General features: G+C 38.6%; 1 protein-coding gene across 1 annotated transcript; it reads right to left on the reverse strand.

Annotated features, from left to right (window-relative positions):
- Window positions 1–1,140: 1,140 nt before the first annotated feature.
- LOC127832593 (adhesion G-protein coupled receptor G6-like) lies at window positions 1,141–16,307 on the reverse strand. Its single transcript, XM_052358113.1, has 16 exons — window positions 16,141–16,307; window positions 15,505–15,712; window positions 14,618–14,805; window positions 14,070–14,192; window positions 11,522–11,697; window positions 10,822–10,968; window positions 9,606–9,700; window positions 8,520–8,800; window positions 7,962–8,167; window positions 7,247–7,399; window positions 6,730–6,857; window positions 5,801–6,063; window positions 5,361–5,430; window positions 4,754–4,950; window positions 4,236–4,458; window positions 1,141–3,817 (listed from the first exon to the last, which is right to left on the reverse strand). Exons 1-16 carry the CDS (start codon window positions 16,262–16,264, stop codon window positions 3,640–3,642), a joined length of 2,760 nt encoding a protein of 919 aa, XP_052214073.1. The 5' UTR covers window positions 16,265–16,307; the 3' UTR covers window positions 1,141–3,639.
- Window positions 16,308–21,144: the final 4,837 nt, after the last annotated feature.

Consider the following 21,144-nt stretch of genomic DNA (forward strand, 5'->3'; position numbering starts at 1 on the left):
TACCATTTTTTCGTTTCTTTAAGTTCTAAATGCCGCTCAATTTCCAGTCATATCAGTAAACAAATGATTAGCGTTTATTTCGTATCAATATTCGCTTTATATCTGGACTTTACTCGCTTCGAAATCTCTTAGCAAGAGCTGTAATTTTGTGATCACGCTAAGATATTTCGCAGCTAGTAAAGTCGAGATATAGAGAGATTATTAATACGTAATACACGCGTATCACTTTTTGTTGATATGAATGGAAAGTGAGAGGAAATAAAAAAAGTAATAAAGGGTATGAAACGGCGAAAAAATACTTGTCTCGACATAGACGTCGCCATATTGACTATCACGTGATTACACCCCCTGAATCACATAGAAATAACACGATACACAACTCGCGTGACCTACTCGTTGTCAATCGGACCCGATTAATGAATGAAATCTTCAGGTGTAAAGACACACCTTCGCAATGGACCAATGAAATCACTCGTGTGTTTAAAATGTTAGCCAGTTGAAATGTATGTAAACAATGGTTTTAAACGACACTGGGCATTTAGTTTTGATGCATAATGTAACGGCAAGAACGGTTAGATCGTACGTTTTATTGAATTATGGTACCGGGGTCCGTGAACTTTGCAGGGAAATGCCCTTTACTCCGTGAAGAATTCATTCTTTGATCGGGTCCGATCGACAACGAGTAGGTCACGCGAGTTGTGTATCGTGTTGTTTCTTAAAATTTGACCCAGCATTTGTAAAAATCTTTCAAGATATGTACATTTCCAAAAAGGCAGTGTTCGTGAAAATTGCTGAACAATTGATGAAGTTATGGCTGTTCAAAGCGATGCACCCCGTTTTCGGGTGATTTTAAGTTGAATACATTGTTATATATATTTGAAAGAGATTTTTTTTCCAGAAAAGTTGATTTTTCGTTATAATTTGATTATTAATCATTCAAAATGATGTTTTCACTAATAATTATTATAGCCACACGCTAACCACCTGTGCCATGAATGTGGTAAGCCATCCAGTAAAAACTTGCTCAAGGGACTTGTCTTTAAAGACATGTTATCAAACTTTTAAAAGCTGTAATAAAGACGAAGAGCTCATGTTTACTTAAATATAACAACAGACACACATTTTTCTGTACAGGTGCTTTTTATTCCAATGTTTGTTCCAAATAATACAATAATACAATAACAAATCAAACAACAATCTACATAATAATAAATATTTACACTATAGTTTACCACTTCATACGTTTCTGTAATCATCCAGATCGATTATCTTTTCAATTGTATATATGTTTTTTTGACACAAAGTTTGACAATTCAAATGTTAAACTTAATTATAAGAATGTTAACGATTGAGGTTTTCAAAAGCACGTATTTTCTACGCCAACAATGCATAAAACATTTAATTCCTAAACCAATAAATCAGCTTATTTCTTCTGATAGGCAATTTCAAACCGATAAAAACCTGACAAACATATTATTAATATACAGAATTACCTAACATAATACATCCATGTGATTAAAAAAAATCAGCACACAATAATATCCAAGAATTAAAAATTAAAGACAATTTACCAAATATGAGACACAAATAAGATTAGGATTAAAACCGGATATCAACATTATCTTCACCACCATTAATATTTCTTTTAATAGCGTCAAAAGTAGCTTTGCTTAAAACCACGCAAATGTTCCATAGTTAGTATACTGCATCTTAGTCCATAAGTATATTAAACAAACGCGCCTGAGGCCGTAGGGTGCTTACCATGGACCCCAAGAAAATAAACTGATCTTTACAAGTTACGTTCACAAGGTTTCCCTATAGACAAGTACTCCTTCTGGCTGCCATGTTTTTCAACGGACCGGAACCATTTTCAAACTCGTCCAAGATATATAAAGTATTTCCTGAGACAATTTTTTAAGATTTGAGAAAAATGCAACTTCTTAAGTATAAACACTGTTTAATTATAAAGCCATATTAGGAAAGACGACCCCATCCCGGCATCCCTGTTTAACATAGCATCGAACCCATTATTGAACTCGTCTAAGATATCATCGAACTATTTTTTCTGAACATGTTTAAATCGACTTAAAAATCCTTTCTTGAGTGTTCACAAGGATTCACTATAGAAATATTAGAAAACTGCCACGCCCACAACAGACAGGGTTTTCAATGGACCGGAACCATTTTCGGATACAACTTAAATATCACAAAAGCACAGTTTCAAAGCGGCCATGTTTTTAAACGGAACGGATCCATTTTCGTGTTAACAAAGTTTAAATATATAAGGAATATAATGTTAAGGCCAGTATGACATGTAACTGAACAAAATGGTTACTGGACCGATGTATGCACGGTATTGTATTTGCCTCTTACCTCAAGTTTACTATACAATATAAAACATGTGACTAGATAAGGTTAGAACTATTCTATATGAGATGAGTTAGTAAAAACGCAGCACCTAAAATGTATGCACTACTTCTTAAATAAGAGAGACAAGGTCACTACAATACATACAATAAAAAACAAGTATCACTCAAAACTGTTTCATAATATTCAGAATAAAAGCAAATAGTTTCCAGAAAGCGAACTTGAAAAAAAGCTCATCACAATGTTATTGAAAAATAAATTTAGCTGTTAATGCTAGCTGGTGTTTGCATTGAAAGGAAACCATTTGTATTAATTATATATTATTTATTATAATTGTATGCTATAAAATTCATAATTAAAACAAACAAGGTAAAATGCTTAAATAATTAAATAATAATCATATATAAATATAACAACTTAGACCATTAAATTGAAATACCAAATTAACGAAAATGGTAGTCGTAATTGAAAACTCAAAGAATATCTATATACATAGCACAGAATGACGATAACTATCGAAATATCACATATACCAACGAATGAGACATATAAGCCACGAAGACAGTACAATCACATTTCATAATAACAATATAATAACACATACAATTACATTGCTGTATACAGGCCATCCTCGATACAATATCAAACCGGTAACAAGAAGCCAAAAAATAAGACTAAATGTATAAGTGTTCAACACGTTACGCGGAATTATTCACAGTCAGTTGCTTGCGTTCGAGAGTTACTTAATTTAAATAAAACTTATATATTTATAAACTGTGTCTATTAGTTACACGGACTATATATTAATGATACATATATTTTTAATACAAAACAAGAAGGTTTGACACATATCTTTTTTTTTCACCCGTACCGTAGCATTCTACACATAACATGTTTATTCTCCGTATTTTTCCTGTACTCGTAATAATCAATCTACAGTAGCCATCTACTTAGTAAGCAAAAGAATTATCTAGTAGGATGCGTTTTTTTTAGGTCTACATAAATATTGATGTAATAATCTGAGTTTGTTTATCTAACTTACTAAATAGCGACCTTTTACATTCATCACCTATAATTGTGTGCACCGATCATTTTTTTGCCTAATGTGCATGTACCCGGAATACTAAACAACAATTAGTCACTTTCACAAACTCATATTAGTGATCTCCCCTGCTACATAAATTACACGGTGACAAGGGAGTAAACTCTTACAGTTTTTAATCGCTGAACTACTGCGTTTGCAGATTGGATCAAACAAAAGTAATACAGATGTTAAAATTTTCTGTTGAACAGTCGGCGATCAATTCGGTTGAAGGGATAATCATAAGTGTTGTCGTAGCCAAAGTTCGTAAAACTACCCGAGCCGTTTGAAAACGTCGATTGGACTGTTTTAGTACTGTCGGACCTATCCCGGTCACGGCCATCTTTATCTTTGCGGGCACTTCCGTTACTATAAATAGATAACATAAAATAATACAAATTTCAACAAATAAGTACTGCTAACCTCCAACGATTTTTATCGATGTTGTAATATACGATGATAGCAATTTCGTGTGTATCTACAACATCAGAGACGTAGATGTAGACGTAGACGTATCTGACTATATATTTATCATACTTTAATAAATGATAAGAGCAAAGTCGAAGCAATAATTTCATTACCAGTGCAGAGCTGGAAACAAATATTTATAATGTTTAATAGGAATTGCTGACCACACTTGTTTTTTTTTTATACGCATGCATACACGAACAATAGATTTGCACAGAAAATCTAGGTACCCGCTAATTCCTACCTATGAAATTCCGAAACAAGTGATTCTGGCCGGCCGGGCTAGAATCAGAACTCTAGAACCTAAGATCTGCCCTACCTGTAAGTACTGTTAGAGTTGGTCGACGACAGAGAGCGGGACACGCGGTCCTTCTCGATCCCCTTGCAGCAGATGAAGTACCACTGTTCCCGGACCTTCTTCTTTCGCAGGACGAAGAGAACGAAGATGAAGAAGCCTTGGAGCGAGTTCAGGATCGTGAACACGTACTGGAATATCAGACGAGCGTCCGCAATCGCCAGGTAGCCAAAGAGCCACGTCAGACCTGCACAATAGTGTTTTTTCGGTGTTTTAATCAAAATGCAACAGGGGTAATTCGGTTGTATGTAATACTAGAATATGAAGGGGGGGGGGGGGGCTCGGTTATATTCCAATGAATGAACTTGGAAATGTAAAACCGTGTTATATGCAAGATTGATAGAAATGTGCGGTACTAATTATTTTGTTTCAATGTAAAGGCAATTCGGTATTGTATCTCAATAACACATGCAAGGACAATAACAAAGGTTGGAATAAACAGTAAATGTTATGGTGATATCCCAATGTTTTCTCTTACATACCCAAAAGTATGAAGCTGGTAATTGCCGCCTGAAGATTTGTCATCGCCATCTTGTGCTTCTTCTGGTTGCTACGCAACCCCTTTCCTCGACGGAAGATGCTGATGACGGTGACGATGAAGATGATTACATTCGTTAGGATAATGACACTCACTGGAATGGCGAACGCGTAGAAAAATGCAGGCAGGTCCATCCAACAGCTGAAATAAAAAAAAAAGCAATAATGGGAGATAACAATATTGTGACGACTATTTGTTTCAATCACTTGATTTGATTTGGAAACAAAGTAAAGTTAGAAAAGTTGATTCTATAGTAGACCCCATATTCAGCACATAAGCTATTCACTTTAATTAATTGTTACTAAATTTGTATTGCATTGTATATATAATTTATTTCATATTCATTGTCGTTTTTTTAAATACACTTATGTTGAAAACTTGAACAAATGTATGACATATCTTGAGCGCACTTGAAAAATACAAACTTAAATCTTTGTCAATTAACAGAGCTGCTTTGTGGACATTTAGTATAAAACATGTGCAAGTAAATTCGCAGTTGGTCTCCACTAGCTAATATTGCTTGTAAACAAGTTCGGTACATGGTAACTTACTATTTTGGTCCTCCTCTGTACAACCCTGGGTCCACGGAGAGCACTGCGATTACAGGTATCATAGGCAGCCCTGCAAACAGATTAATACAATCAGTAACGGATGTTAATTTCAGTACAAGTTTTCATCATAATTGCAGGTAGATCTGCATACGCAACGGTAATGACGAAAAAAATGAAATACCAAAATAAAATGCACGAAATGCTTACTGTATATACATTACATACTAGTAAAAGTCGTCGGGTTTGTTTCAGTCGTGAAGCGCATGTGATTTCGTGACAAAATTCTAATTCAATGCTCTTGTTTTAATTCAATGCTCTTGTTTTATTTTGTTGCATCTAAGGTTGACATGACTACCGAACTTCAAAAAGTCTTATAACACAGAATTCATTACCAAACTTAAACTAACGCGCATCAATAGTGTCTTTAACAAAGCTATTACCCCAAGCTGGCAGGACGGTCTTTAGGGTAAACCTCGTAATATACGTCCCCAGGATCTTCACAAAGGTCAGATACTGCAAAATCGCCTCCATCAACATCCACATGAAGGAAACGATTATCAAATAGTGCAACAAGATGGCGACCACTATGCAGACCACGTTGTTGTGCGTCTGCTTGACACCGATCAGGAAAACCAACATGGCGAGCAGAAGTGACAGTGAAAGGTTAAAGAGCGTCTGCTGAGCGCGACCTTGACGAAGTTTTCTGTAAAATGTTAAAACGTAACTAAATGAACATTTTTTTCTCCAAAACATAACCAATAATGTGCGTAAAAATATATATCTTTTACAACATTGTCTGATATTTTGTGCGTGAGAAAAATACAAACAAAGTAGTTAACTAAACACCACATATGTTTAATACATTCTTATAATAGAGAGATTTACACTATATGAAAAAGAAACAACTGAAAATAATAAATCACGCATGCAGTACTTAGCGACAAATACCTAAAATTATCGTTACTTAAACTTGTCGTAGGATATTTAATAAGACGTGCTCGGGAGTGGCAGTTATTCTCCTATATGAACTACGCTTAGGATACAATGTACTGTGCAAAAACGGAAACATGTTATTATATTCGTTCCATGTAAATCAAATGAAGCGATCGAAATATACGGGCGTCACTAATTTTTAACCCATTTATGCCTAGCGTCTCAAAATAAGGCCTTGACAAACAGCGTAGACCCAGATGAGACGCCACATGATGCGGCGTCTCATAAGGGTCTGCGCTGTTTGTTTAAAGGAATTTCTGTACGAAATATTCTAGATATAGAATTAAATATACTAGACATCCCTAATTTTGGAAATAAATTGATCCAATTTAGAAGGATGGGAGAGTCCACTAGGCATAAATGGGTTAACACCAACCTGAAGAATACATATGAGATGATGGTGAGCGCCAGACCGAGGATTGACAGGCTCAAACCCAGCAACGTGATGATGCTGAGGGACAGCTCGTGGCTGGGGTCTAGTGGCTTGTTCTGACCGTAGAAGTCCTGAAAAAAGTCTCTATGTGAACACGTGCCAAGTGTAAGCTCGGGGATCAGTATGCTGTCGTTAAACGTGTAAACATGTGTAAGGCTAAAGATCTGACTTGTTAATGTCTGTTGGTGAGCGTGAAATTGTTGTAAACAATGCGTTAAGCTGAATATCTGATTGTTGTGCGGCAAATACCGCGTATTAAAACTGTTGAACACATTCAGTGAAGACTTTCAAAAAGATATATTGTAACTTTATAGCAAATTATATACCTGTCATTATTCGGGATTAGTTTATTGAATTTAAAAACACGAAAAGATTCTCTTTACACAGAACATGACGTCAGAATCCTGTCGTCTGAAAGCAGAGGGTGCCATTAAACTTAGTAAGAGTCCCGAAAACTTACCACGAGTATTGCAAAATTTGTGAGGTGGTCGCACAGGCAGACGTCGCGCCCATTGACTTTGCCGTCGTAGCTGCATCCAGCCTGGGACCAGCCTCCCTTCATTTGGTTTAGGTTGAAATCCCACCAGACGCATGCCAGCTCCCCGGCGTCCGTCTGTCAATGAGTGAGATGACGTAGGTAAATTTAAGCTATACAAGCAAGGACCATCCATCGCCTATGTACGGATTGGTTGCAAACGCGATAATGCACATGTCGATGCTGATAATGCGAAATGATTGATAATCGCTACCGAAAAACGCGACAACACAATTATTATAACGCGATATTATGATAACGTAAACTCGATATTACGACATTACGAACGGGTGTCGCGATATCGCCATCGTTCTGTCGAATCTTCCCAGTTGTATTGAAATTGATAAATATTTTATATAAATTCGAAGCCGACATAGTTGCATATGTATTTTTTAAGCATATCAAGATTTTATATTCCCCGCCCAAAAGGGAACTTAAAAACTCACGCATATTGTGACGGTTAATTTAGGTAAGCGATTTCGTTAAAGTTTGCACAAGTAAATACTTCATTTAATCTTTATTAATTGCACATATTTATACACCAAACAGAAAAGTTCAACGAGTTTTATTCATACTAAATTTTACCAACATCCAGAAGGGAGAGATATTTTAATGAGTCGGTTATTGAAATTTAAAGTACCTTTATTGGCTTAAAGATAGTCTTCACTTTTTCTTTCAGCCCTTCGATTCTGCGACCGGCTATGCTGGCGGAAATAATGTAGCTGTTTATATTGGTTAGCTGGGCAGCCGTAGGATTCAACTTCCGGCCAGCGTCATCCGTCGCCGCCTCAAACAACCGGCTCTTCCGGAAAACCATCATTGTGAGTCGGTTACTTAGCCGCGTGCCTTAAAACCACAGCAACAAGAACGGTCATTTTGTTATCTAGGTACTTTTGATGCATTTGCAAAAAGGGTATATGTAAGAATTCGACATCTAGTTTAGGTTCGTTCCATTGACTTGCAGAAACCTGGTTTTAATGTTTGAAAGATTCCTTCAAGACGTACTTTGACTTTCAATGGCCGATATTCAGAAGTGATTTCAAAAAAACATAAACACACAAAAATATCAATGACCAAACGGTTGCGGTCACAAACTTACACAAAAAACTGTGCGGTTTGCGAATTTAAACCCTGAATAATACGAATAAGGTCATATTTTATTGATCGTGTTGGAACAAATAATATGTAAGATTGGCACCTTTGTCGTCTGCTTGGAACACTTCCGCCGGAAGCTCAATGGCGGCGTCGACGTTCGCCTCGTACAGATGCGACTTGTCGTACACGGTAGCGATGTGCTCCGTCTTGAATGGCGTTCCGGCGTCGGCGTCGGCAATGGACTCGGCGGCCAGACCGATAACCGTCTTAGCCGCCGGCTTGAGGTTCCAGATCTCTACGACGAGGTTGTCCGATACGAGGCGGATTTTGTCGCCTTCATCGATTTTTGCGTTCTCTGCGAAACGTTCTAGACTCTTGATTATTCTGTAAAATACATTAGGACTGCACTCACGCGATCTAATGAGTCAAACAACACGATCAATAACAGTTACAGCAGCAGCAACAACACGGGCGGTCAAAATGATTTATAACTGCAAACACTCCATTCTGTTAGGATGCAAACACTTTATACAGCATCTGTGCAGATAAACGTGCATCTTTCAAGAACAACAAAACAACAATAAAAACAATAAAGAAGCAACTCTTACGACGGAAACGATGAAGGAGTGCTCACCGGTTGGTTCTGTGGAAATTATATTCGATAAGTTTCCCGAATAAATCACAGGTGCTGTCTTATTTCTTACCACAAGTTTAACCCATTAATGCCGGGTGGGCTCTCCCATCCTTCTAAATTGGATCAATTTATTTCCAAAATTAGGGGTGTTTAGTACATTTATTTCTATATTTAGAATACTTCTAACAGAAATTCCTTTCAGCAAACAGCGCAGACCCTGATGAGACGCCGCATCATGCGGCGTCTCATCTGGGTCCACGCTGTTTGCCAAGGCCTTTTTTCTAGACGCTAGGCAAAAATGGGTTAAGTAAGCTCTTAGTTATTTCGCAGCTGAAATTATACACATCGTATAATGAGTAATTTGGTCATGAAATACCGGGTTATGAACATTTTTATAAAATATACCTATGACATTACTTAGAGCATTAAAAGTAACGTTAATAATACATGTATGTGCTTAAAATTTACGCTTCTCGAATACTGCAACGTATTGTAACTTAATGTTTTAAAAGGCGGGATCAAGATTTTAAAGGGGCGTTGAAGTGCCTCGTTCACCTGTTAGCGGCCTTGGTCTCCACGTTGGCGGCGGTCACCTCCCTGTTTCCGGTGTCCAGCAGGCGGTCAACCGTCCGCAATACGGCCTCTCCCACCTGCGGGAATAGTGATGACACAATGTTAGACATATTCGATGACGTTAAGGAAGGTGTATACGATGACGTAAAGAACGACGTAAACAATGACGTTAACTATTGATATGTTCTTGTGATGACTTAGAAAATGACATTTATATAAATAATACAAAAAAACGATGTTTATTACTATATTCTTTTTTATAATTTAGATTATTACTATTTGGATGTGGTATCAACACTGATTCATCTTTGTAAATTGTAATATAAATTGTTGTAAATTGTAATATTAAGTGTTGTAAATTGTAATATAATGTGTTGTAAATTGTAATATTAAGTGTTGTTAATTGTAATATAATGTGTTGTTAATTGTAATATTAAGTGTTGTAAATTGTTATATTATGTGTTGTATATTGTAATATTATGTGTTGTATATCGTAATATTATGTGTTGTATATTGTAATATTATGTGTTGTATATAGTAATATTATGTATTGTATATTGTAATATAATGTGTTGTATATTGTAAAATTATGTATTGTATATCGTAATATTATGTGTTGTATACCGTAATAGTATATGCTGTATTACGTAATATTATGTGTTGTATATATTAACATGATGTATTGTAAATTGTAATATTAAGTGCTGTACATTGTAATAATATATGTTGTATATTGTAATATTATGTGTTTTAAAACGTAATATATAGAGGATATTTGGTGGATTCGGTGGAATATCGATTTTAATTCACGAGAGATCATAGAAAATAATTTTTTCACGAGTGGCACAGCCACAAATATATATTTATATTATGCTTTCCGGTGGTTTATAGAGAAATATCAGTGAAATAATATTGATAATTCACTGTTTCAAACGGTGAAAAATAACAGTGAAAAATATCAATAATTTTCACTGTTTTTCTAAGAATTGACGTCATTTTTTTAACGAAATGACGTCATTATTCCAGCCAAATTCGTCAGTTGAACTCTTTTACAATGTAAATTAACGGTGAAAAAGGCATAAAATAAAAAGAGAAATTGTTGGAATCAGAGAAATATAGATTTTAATTCACTCGTGATCATAGAAGAAAAAACATAAATGAAGTAAATACGTGAATGAAGATCGCGCGTGATTCGCACCTTTAGCGACAGGTTCTCGAGCTTGGTTGCGTGGTCCAGAACGTCTGCTATCTTGTTGATGTCGGTTGGTGTGAACTTGACCGCAACTTTCGTGATCTGGGCTACCTCGGTCATGACCGATTCGGCGTTGTTTTCGTCCAATATCGTCTGAAAGTAAGGGAAATCATACTCATGAAACATGTCGAGTTTTTGTAGTATATCTTATCGAGTGGCAGTTTGGGATGCTAAGACGGACGTTTGGCCCCATATACACTCTAAAAGATTTTTTTGAGCGGGGGATCGAGTCAAATTATTTACCCGACACCACGAATAATATGGTTAAATCATTGCCATGACGTCTGCAAACGAAACCGATGTACCATGAATTTACTTTTGGACTGTTAGCCGTCCAATATTTGGCGCGTTTTCGTTACATTGGCGTATAGTCGTTTGAATTTACGGAACGCGCAAACACTTTGTGTTTTCACACAGACTCGAAATCGGCGTATCTTATTCTTGTTCGGCTCACCATGTTTCGGACTCTTACAGAGAGGACTAAATTAAATTAAAGATTTATATTTTCTTAGGTGTATACTCAGGGTGTGCACCTATACACTATAATTGTATATGGTTGTTGTTGCTTTAAATTGAAAAAAAAAACTATGTTCAACATATGCAGACTTATCTTATTTCATTCATCAATGTTCACATAAACACATACCCTGGCCATTTCCGATAGTTTGTCAGTGTAGGCGGAAGTGCCCCATATCGCCTCATTAAGATCGTCTATTTCCGGTACCGGTACGCAGTCATTGGCTTTGACGTCATCCCAGTAGGCACCCGTGTTGAAGTCACCGCGACAACGCGCTGTGGCTACCGGAAACGCGATGTTCGCGCCTGGAGCGTTAATTAAGTGCATAATAACAACATTAACAACAACAAAAAACCATACGCTTTACGAGGGAAAAAAACACTCGCGACAGCATCACTATTAACCATTCAACGTTGTGTACCAGCAATGTTACAAAAAGAGAAGCCTGTTCAGTATGCCCGGGCTTATCAGGGACGACACTTTCCGCCTAGACTGGATTTATGCTAAGATGAGACTTCCTTTAAACGAAAGATACAATACAAGCGGAAAGAGTCGTCCCTGATTAGTCTGTGAGGGCTGCGCAATTTAATCTGGGACTACACTGGACGCACATGCATCAAGCTAATCTGGGACTACACTGGACGCACATGCATCAAGCTAATCTGGGACTACACTGGACGCACATGCATCAAGCTAATCTGGGACTACACTGGACGCACATGCATCAAGCTAATCTGGGACTACACTGGACGCACATGCATCAAGCTAATCTGGGACTACACTGGACGCACATGCATCAAGCCCCGTATCTGGGACTACACTTGACGCACATGCATCAAGCTAATCTGGGACTACACTGGACGCACATGCATCAAGCTAATCTGGGACTACACTGGACGCACATGCATCAAGCTAATCTGGGACTACACTGGACGCACATGCATCAAGCTAATCTGGGACTACACTGGACGCACATGCATCAAGCTAATCTGGGACTGCACTGGACGCACATGCATCAAGCTAATCTGGGACTACACTGGACGCACATGCATCAAGCTAATCTGGGACTACACTGGACGCACATGCATCAAGCTAATCTGGGACTACACTGGACGCACATGCATCAAGCTAATCTGGGACTACATTGGACGCACATGCATCAAGCTAATCTGGGACTACACTGGACGCACATGCATCAAGCTAATGTCGGACTACACTGGACGCACATGCATCAAGCTAATCTGGGGCTACACTGGACGCACATGCATCAAGCTAATCTGGGACTACACTGGACGCACATGCATCAAGCTAATCTGGGGCTACACTGGACGCACATGCATCAAGCTAATCTGGGACTACACTGGACGCACATGCATCAAGCTAATCTGGGACTACACTGGACGCACATGCATCAAGCTAATCTGGGACTACACTGGACGCACATGCATCAAGCTAATCTGGGACTACACTGGACGCACATGCATCAAGCTAATCTGGGACTACACTGGACGCACATGCATCAAGCCCCGTTTTCCCATTTTTTTATGTCAAAACATCGGAACTATAATTGATATTGCGTAATAAAAATGACACCAACAACTTTCACATGAGAGTATGTTATATGACGAATTACCATCGGTATAATAAGTGGTAGGTTTGAATAATATTCGTTAATTTATATTTTTCCCGGACCCATTCATCCTCAAATCTATATACTGATGTACCGATGCACATAAAAAGAAAAGCCTATTTTAATTAATTAGTATTTAGCTGTTCGCTAAAAGAAAACCTTACTTTTTATTATCGATTGATTATTATTATCGATATATGTCAGTATTTATCACTCACTGATGACAACAGTGTTTCGTAAATTATTTTTAATTGATAAATACCGCCAATTTATATCAAATGCACACCATTGGAACAGAAAAACAAACAATCAAAACATGGATTAAATCATCAAACGCAATATAAGTGTGTGTGTGGGGGGGGGGGCACTTTTACGCAATATAATGAAATACACTTAGATCAAATTGGTTTAAGAACCATTCTTGACAAAAAACGACATTTATATTCAGTCTAAGACATGTTCAGTTACATATTATATTTCCTCAACCAAATTTGATCAGGGCTATACAGTTTAGCTGTTTAGATATCTTACTCTATTTCAAAAACAAAAGCATCTACTACAGCGGTGACCACAAATGGTACACGTTGTTTGCTTGTTTATCGTTGTTAAACTTTCAATAAACAATGCTTCAAGAAATCATGTCCCTGAACGGAACACAGTAAATGAAAAACTTTTTGTCGATCTTATGTGTGGCTTTAATATTTAATTCTACCTATAAGAACTTCAAATTGTTATATTGATTGTAAATTTCCCCCCAATTGCTGTTATATTGCTTATATAGACAATGCAATTATAGTTGAGTTGTGTCGATAAACAACCCCAAATTGGTATTAAATTGTCCATACAAAAAACGCACAATTGTTTTTTAAATTGTCCATAAACAATAAAATTGTTGTTAAATTGCTATATAAAAAACTGCAAATTTGTTGTTAAATTGTCCATTAAAACAACGCATTTTTTTTTGTTAAAAAGTCGCTTAACAACGGCATATCAAACATTTGTTTGAATCAATGCCATAAAACCTTTTGTATATGAATAAAAACTTACCACAGTTATCCACGCTATGCACGAACTCTCCCAGTGAAGCACGAGGAAAACTGAATTCCCGTTTCGGTACTGTGTTACCGTATATGTCCCTGTTGGTTTGTAAACTGGTTGCTGGACATGAAACTGAAATAAGAAACATTGGGGCATTTTCACAGCATTCGATTATTCAGACATTCTGGTATCGACATGCTACACCTCGAATACAATTATCAAGTTCAAATAAGATATTCTTGTCATTGTTGACGCATGAAGAAAACTTTTGAATTGTTTTTTTTTTCTTTCACCTTAACAAAAAAATGCAAAAAAATGCAAAAAATATTTAGTTCGATTGCGATTTTAACATCAATAATATTTTGCGGGCGTCTGTGAACGTCACCAATAGTATACAGACACATAATTCCGGCCTTGTAGTGTGGCGACTGCATAGTTTTCAGTGTTCTTTCAAATTGCAATTGTGTGGTTAATCTGCGAATGTTAGGGAATAAGTGACAATCCAGTGTATAAAAGACCGTACAGACGCACTTTTATCGCAGACGACAAGCGCTCACCTGTGCTATGAAGGTGCATCTCGCTGAATGCCCGGGGCGGAGTGCCGCCCGGAAGTCGCGACATGTACTCCCGGTTGCTCAGCGTAGTGAGCAGGGCGCTCTTCACAAGCTCGTACATCGCCGCCTCGTCGGCGCCGGTGTAGTCTCGTGAGAGCGTGAAGTAGGTGTGGTACTCCACAACATGCGTGCTGTAAAAATACAAAGGGGCAACGTAGTAGAAGACGTATCAAAAGCGATAATAGTCCGCATATGTGAAAGCATATAGAAGAAAAACTGCCATTAGATAGTAAAGATATAGTCTACACGGGCATATAGAGCTATACAAAATAAATCTTGTTAACACGTCATAAGTTTATTATTTGTTTATTGAGTGGATCTAATAAAATAAATTGCAGAAAAGTGTACTATTGCTTTATACATAAATATATTAGTCCCCATAATGACATCCATAAATCCCACTCGCCGCCCATAGTTTAGGGTGGCGGCGCAGGGTATTGGGTAGTGTTCAACGAGAAAATAACAACGCCAAATCTAAACCACATTGGCTGTGCTATCGCCACTGCACAAAGCTGACGAGTCAATGCAGAAAACAATGACGTATTTGTCTTCAATATATGTTGATTCATATAGTCATTACAACAATTTCGTTAAATATTTCGAGCAAAAGGAAGATTGAGCTGGTATCCAGCAGTCATTCACATTGCATTCCTTGGCCCTGCAGTGCGTAAGCGTTTCATCCACAACGCTTCCCGTATCTTCCTACTTGAAAATCAAACCTTGCGCACAAATTCAAGCACCGAGAATTTAATCATGTCTTCAGTCAAACAAATATGCTCAGCGTCAAAATACCGCGTTATGGGCTTTTCATTCTGCAATCGAAAACGTACCCTAAAGTAACTCGATCAATGTACGTGAAAACGCCCGTAACTTCCGGCATACGGGCCTGAATCTGGGGCAGCGTGTCTCCGAACACGGTTTTCATATCCATTTCCGCCGCTGCTAGTACCGGAGACTCCAAGTTCACCATATTGAATAGCAGAGCGTCGGCGTCGCTAAACGCCGGAAGTTTCATCGAGCCGTGGTAAGAAATCACATCTAAATAAAATATATCAAAACATTTAAGCTTATGCAATAATGTGACACATATGTCCAACTATGTTTGTCATATGTCAAATAAAAATAAATGAATGAATTGAATAGAATGTCTAAAATGAAAAATGTTCATTTCAAGAAAACAGTAGTGAATCTTCAACGTAGGATGAACAAAAATCGAAAATGTAAAACGTTATATCATTTTGAAAAATACGTTATATTTGAAAGTTGTATACTAAAAAACGTAGGAAAACTCCTTATGTTATCTGCTTCGGTCTACGGACATACGGACAAACAGACGGACAGACGCCCAGCTTCATTCCAGTATACCCCCTATATTATGTATCGGGTATACTAAAGAGGTTTCAACTTAACACACAACCCAACACATTCCGCACTCTTGTCTTGTTTTGGTATAAAAAAGTACACACCTGAGAACCTGACGGCATATGACCTTGACCTCTCCCTCTGCAAGTGTATGCGGTCCCAAACCTCGCACCAGTAGCTTCCTTGCAATACCGGAAGTCTCGCATGGCGGCCCAGTGCGCGAGACATGGCGGATACGAGATTCTCGTTCAGCACGAGAGATGTGTCTTTTGTCTGCCCTGTAAGATAGGTGGACTAGCATTGACATTTTGGTATACTTTAAAACAAAACGTACTTCTTTGTCAGAGATGTTGACATATAAAATGATCATGATTTTTATAAACAGACAGAATGAAGTGTCTATTGTCTGCGCTGTTCATGGAATTGATAAATGATAATACATAACATGTGGAGTGCACATATATTAATATAACTCATTGATGACTTATTAACCGTTCTGTTATGTCCATTTCAGAAAGCGTTTACCCTATATCAAAATCAATCGGTCATATAAGTCACCAGTCAATCAGTCATTTTAGCCATCAGTCTATCGTTCATAGATGCCATTAATCAATTTGTCATATACTAGTAAGTCATCAGTCAATCGGTCATATAGGTCATCGGTCAATCGGCCATGTAAGACATCGGTCACTCGGTCATATAAGTCATCAGTCAATCGGTCATACAAGCCATCAGTTACTCGGTCATATAAGTCATCGATCACTCGGTCATATAAGTCATCGATCACTCGGTCATATAAGTCATCGGCCACTCGGTCATACAAGTCATCAGTCAATCGGTCATATAAGTCATCAGTCAATAGGTCATATAGGTCATCAGTCAATCAGTCATATAAGTTATCGGTCAGTCAGTCATACAAGTCATCGGTCAATCGGTCATATAAGTCATCAGTCAATCGGTCATATAGGTTATCAGCCAATCAGTCATATAAGTTTTCGGTCAATCAGTCATATAAGGCATCGGGCAATCAGTCATATAAGCATCGGACAATCAGTCATATAAGTAACCAGTCAATTGGTCGAATAAGCTAGATTTTCTTTTGTCTCTTTCTTAAGGAACAACAATGAATACTGACAATGTTTTCAAAGCAAAAAAAAGAACAGAACAAACACAAGATAGTTGAATGTTTAGAAAAAGTCAACACAACAATACAAAACATTAAGCAAAAAACAACAAGAGCACTAACTCTTGTCCTTTGTTTCCAGAAGGATGCCGTCCTTGAACCACAGAACCGGAAGTTCCGTCGCTGCGCTGCTGAGTTCACAAGTCAGGGTGCTGTCCCGTTTCGTTGACTGGAACATTTTCACTCCGGCGCTTTGAGCGTGGGACGGCTCACCGCCATGGTAGGGGAGATTATTGGTTGTGAGGACAGCTATAAAGTAAGGAAAAAAGCTTTAAATGGGTTAGTTCTTTAAGAAAACTGTTTAAACAGTTGTTGGCATGCTGTGATGTTTTCACAGACTTAATTATATGGTTATGTCTACCCGGAACACTATAACAAACGTGCACATGTTTTGTCGTTTTGTTTACACTTTGCGATTCAGACCTAAATCACTCAAAGGCATAACCGATTATATAATACAAAAACAACACACGTTTTAGGAAATTCTATCAACATTTTGTAGAAATTTTGATTTAAAGGTTTTAAAGTTGGCATTCTGCAAAGTGTGAATTGAGTCTGAAGTTCGTTGATGATCTAGAAAGACAGGATACTCAACATTAAATAGCGCAATAGACATACAGAGGTATTGCTAGCATAGTTTACCACCATTGCCAAAATAAAACGAGACATTTTTAATTGAAAGCGTGATCAATCGATCTTGAGTCGCCATACCTTAAACTCATACTGAGTCACCATACCTTAAACCCATACTGAGTCGCCATTACTTAAACCCATACTGAGTCGCCATACCTTAAACCCATACTGAGTCGCCATACCTTAAACCCATACTGAGTCGCCATACCTTAAACCCATACTGAGTCGCCATACCTTAAACCCATACTGAGTCGTCATACCTTAAACCCATACTGAGTCGCCATACCTTAAACCAATACTGAGTTACTGAGTCGTCATACCTTAAACCCATACTAAGTTGCCATGCCTTAAACCCATAGTGAGTCGTCATGCCTTAAACCCATACTGAGTCGCCATACCATAAACCCATACTGAGGCGCCATGCCTTAAACCCATACTGAGTCTCCATACCATAAACCCATACTGAGTCGCCATACCTTAAACCTATACTGAGTCGCCATACCTTAAACCCATACTAAGTCGCCATACCTCAAACCAATACTGAGTCGCCCTACCTTAAACCAATACTGAGTCGCCATACCTGAAACCCATACTAAGTCGCAATACCTTAAAGCCATACTGAGTCGCCATGCCTTAAACCCATACAGAGTCGCCATACCTTAAACCCATACTGAGTCGCCAAACCTTTAACCTATACTGAGTCGCCATACCTTTAACCCATACTGAGTCGCCATGCCTTAAACCCATACTGAGTCGCCAAACCATAAACCCATACTGAGTCGCCATACGTTAAACACATACTGAGTGCCATACCTTAAACCCATACTAAGTCGCCATACCTTAAACCCATACTAAGTCGCCATACCTTAAACCCATTCTGTGTCGCCATACCTTTAACCCATACTGAGTCGCCATGCCTTAAACCCATACTGAGTCGCCAAACCATAATCCCATACTGAGTCCTCATACCTTAAACCCATACTGAGTCGCAATGCCTTAAACCCATACTGAGTCGCCATACCTTAAACCCATACTGAGTCGCCATGCCTCAAACCCATACTGAGTCACCATACCATAAACCCATACTGAGTTGTCATACCTTTAACCGATACTGAGTCACCATGCCTTAAACCCATACTGAGTCGTCATACCTTAAATCCATACTGAGTCGCCATACCTTAAACCCATACTGCGTCGCCATATCTAAACCCATAATGAATCGCCATACCTTAAACCCATACTGAGTCGCCATGCCTTAAACCCATACTTAGTCGCCAAACCATTTACCTATACTGAGTCGTCATACCTTAAACCCATACTGAGTCGCCATGCCTTAAACCCATACTGAGTCGCCATGCCTTAAACCCATACTGAGTCGCCATTACATAAACCCATACTAAGTCGTTATACCTTAAACCCATACTGAGTCGCCATACCATAAACCCATGCTCAGTCTTTATACCTTAAACACATACTGAGTCGCCAAACCTTAAACCCATACTGAGTCGTCATACCTTAAACCCATACTGTGTCACCATACCTTAAACCCATACTGAGTCGTCATTCCTTATACCCATACTGAGTTGCCATACCTTAAACCCTTACTGAGTCGCCATACCTTAAACCCATACTGAGTCGCCATACCTTAAACCCATACTGAGTCGTCATAACTTAAACCCATACTGAGTCGCCATACCTTAAACCCATACTGAGTGGTCATACCTTAAACCCATACTGAGTCGTCATACCTTACACCCATACTGAGTCGTCATACCTTACACCAATACTGAGTCCTCATACTTTACACCCATACTGAGTCGTCATAACTTAAACCCATACTGAGTCGTCATACCTTACACCCATACTGAGTCGTCATACCTTACACCCATACTGAGTCGCCATACCTTAAACCCATACTGAGTCGCCATGCCATAAACCCATACTGAGTCGCCATACCTTTAACCGATACTAAGTCGCCATACCTTAAACCAATACCGAGTCGCCATACCTTAAACCAATCCTGCGTCGCCATACCATAAACCCATACTGAGTCGCCATACCTTAAACCCATACTTAGTCGCCATAACTTAAACCCATACTGAGTCGCCATACCTTAAACCCATACTGAGTCGAAATATCTTAAACCAATACTGAGTCGCCATGTCATAAACCCATACTGAGTCGCCACACCTTAAACCCATACTAAGTCGCCATACCTTAAACCAATACTGAGTCGCCATACCTTAAACCCATACTGAGTCGCCATACCTTAAACTCATACTAAGTCGCCATACCTTAAACCCATACTGAGTCGCCATACCTTTAACCCATACTGATACACCATGCCTTAAACCCATTCGGAGTCGCCATACCATAAACCCATACTGAGTCGTCATACCTTTAACCCATACTAAGTTGCCATGCCTTAAACCCATACTGAGTCGTCATGCCTTAAACCCATACTGAGTCGCCATACCATAAACCCATACTGAGGCGCCTTGCCTGAAACCCATACTGAGTCTCCATACAATAAACCCATACTGAGTCGCCATACCTTAAACCTATACTGAGTCGCCATACCTTAAACCCATACTAAGTCGCCATACCTCAAACCAATACTGAGTCGCCATACCTTAAACCAATACTGAGTCGCCATACCTGAAACCCATACTAAGTCGCCATACCTTAAACCCATACTAAGTCGCTATACCTTAAAGCCATACTGAGTCGCCATGCCTTAAACCCATACTGAGTGCCATACCTTAAACCCATACTAAGTCGCCATACCTTAAACCCATTCTGTGTCGCCATACCTTTAACCCATACTGAGTCGCCATGCCTTAAACCGATACTGAGTCGCCAAACCATAAACCCATACTGAGTCCTCATACCTTAAACCCATACTGAGTCGCCATGCCTTAAAGTCATACTGAGTCGTCATGCCTTAAGCCCATACTGAGTCGCCATGCCTTAAACCCATACTGAGTCGCCATGCCTTAAACCCATACTGAGTCCTCATACCTTTAACTCATACTGAGTCGCCATGCCTTAAACTCATACTGAGTCGTCATGCCTTAAGCCCATACTGAGTCGCCATACCATAAACCCATACTGAGTCGCCATGCCTTAAACCCATACTGAGTCGCCATACCTTAAACCCATACTGAGTCGCCATGCCTTAAACCCATACTGAGTCCCCATACCTTAAACTCATACTGAGTCCTCATACCTTAAACTCATACTGAGTCGTCATACCTTAAACTCATACTGAGTCCTCATACCTTAAACTCAT

Source organism: Dreissena polymorpha, chromosome 5, assembly GCF_020536995.1.
Source record: "Dreissena polymorpha isolate Duluth1 chromosome 5, UMN_Dpol_1.0, whole genome shotgun sequence".
Taxonomy (NCBI): Eukaryota; Metazoa; Mollusca; class Bivalvia; order Myida; family Dreissenidae; genus Dreissena; species Dreissena polymorpha.

Coding starts and splice junctions, on each gene's coding strand:
- LOC127832593 (XM_052358113.1), bottom strand. CDS start 16,264: ATGTCTCGCGCACTGGGCCGCCATGCGAGACTTCCGGTATTGCAAGGA. Junction 11,698..14,069: donor GCATAGCGTGGATAACTGTG/GTAAGTTTTTAT, acceptor TTAACGCTCCAG/GCGCGAACATCGCGTTTCCG. Junction 8,168..8,519: donor GTTCCAAGCAGACGACAAAG/GTGCCAATCTTA, acceptor TGTGGTTTTAAG/GCACGCGGCTAAGTAACCGA.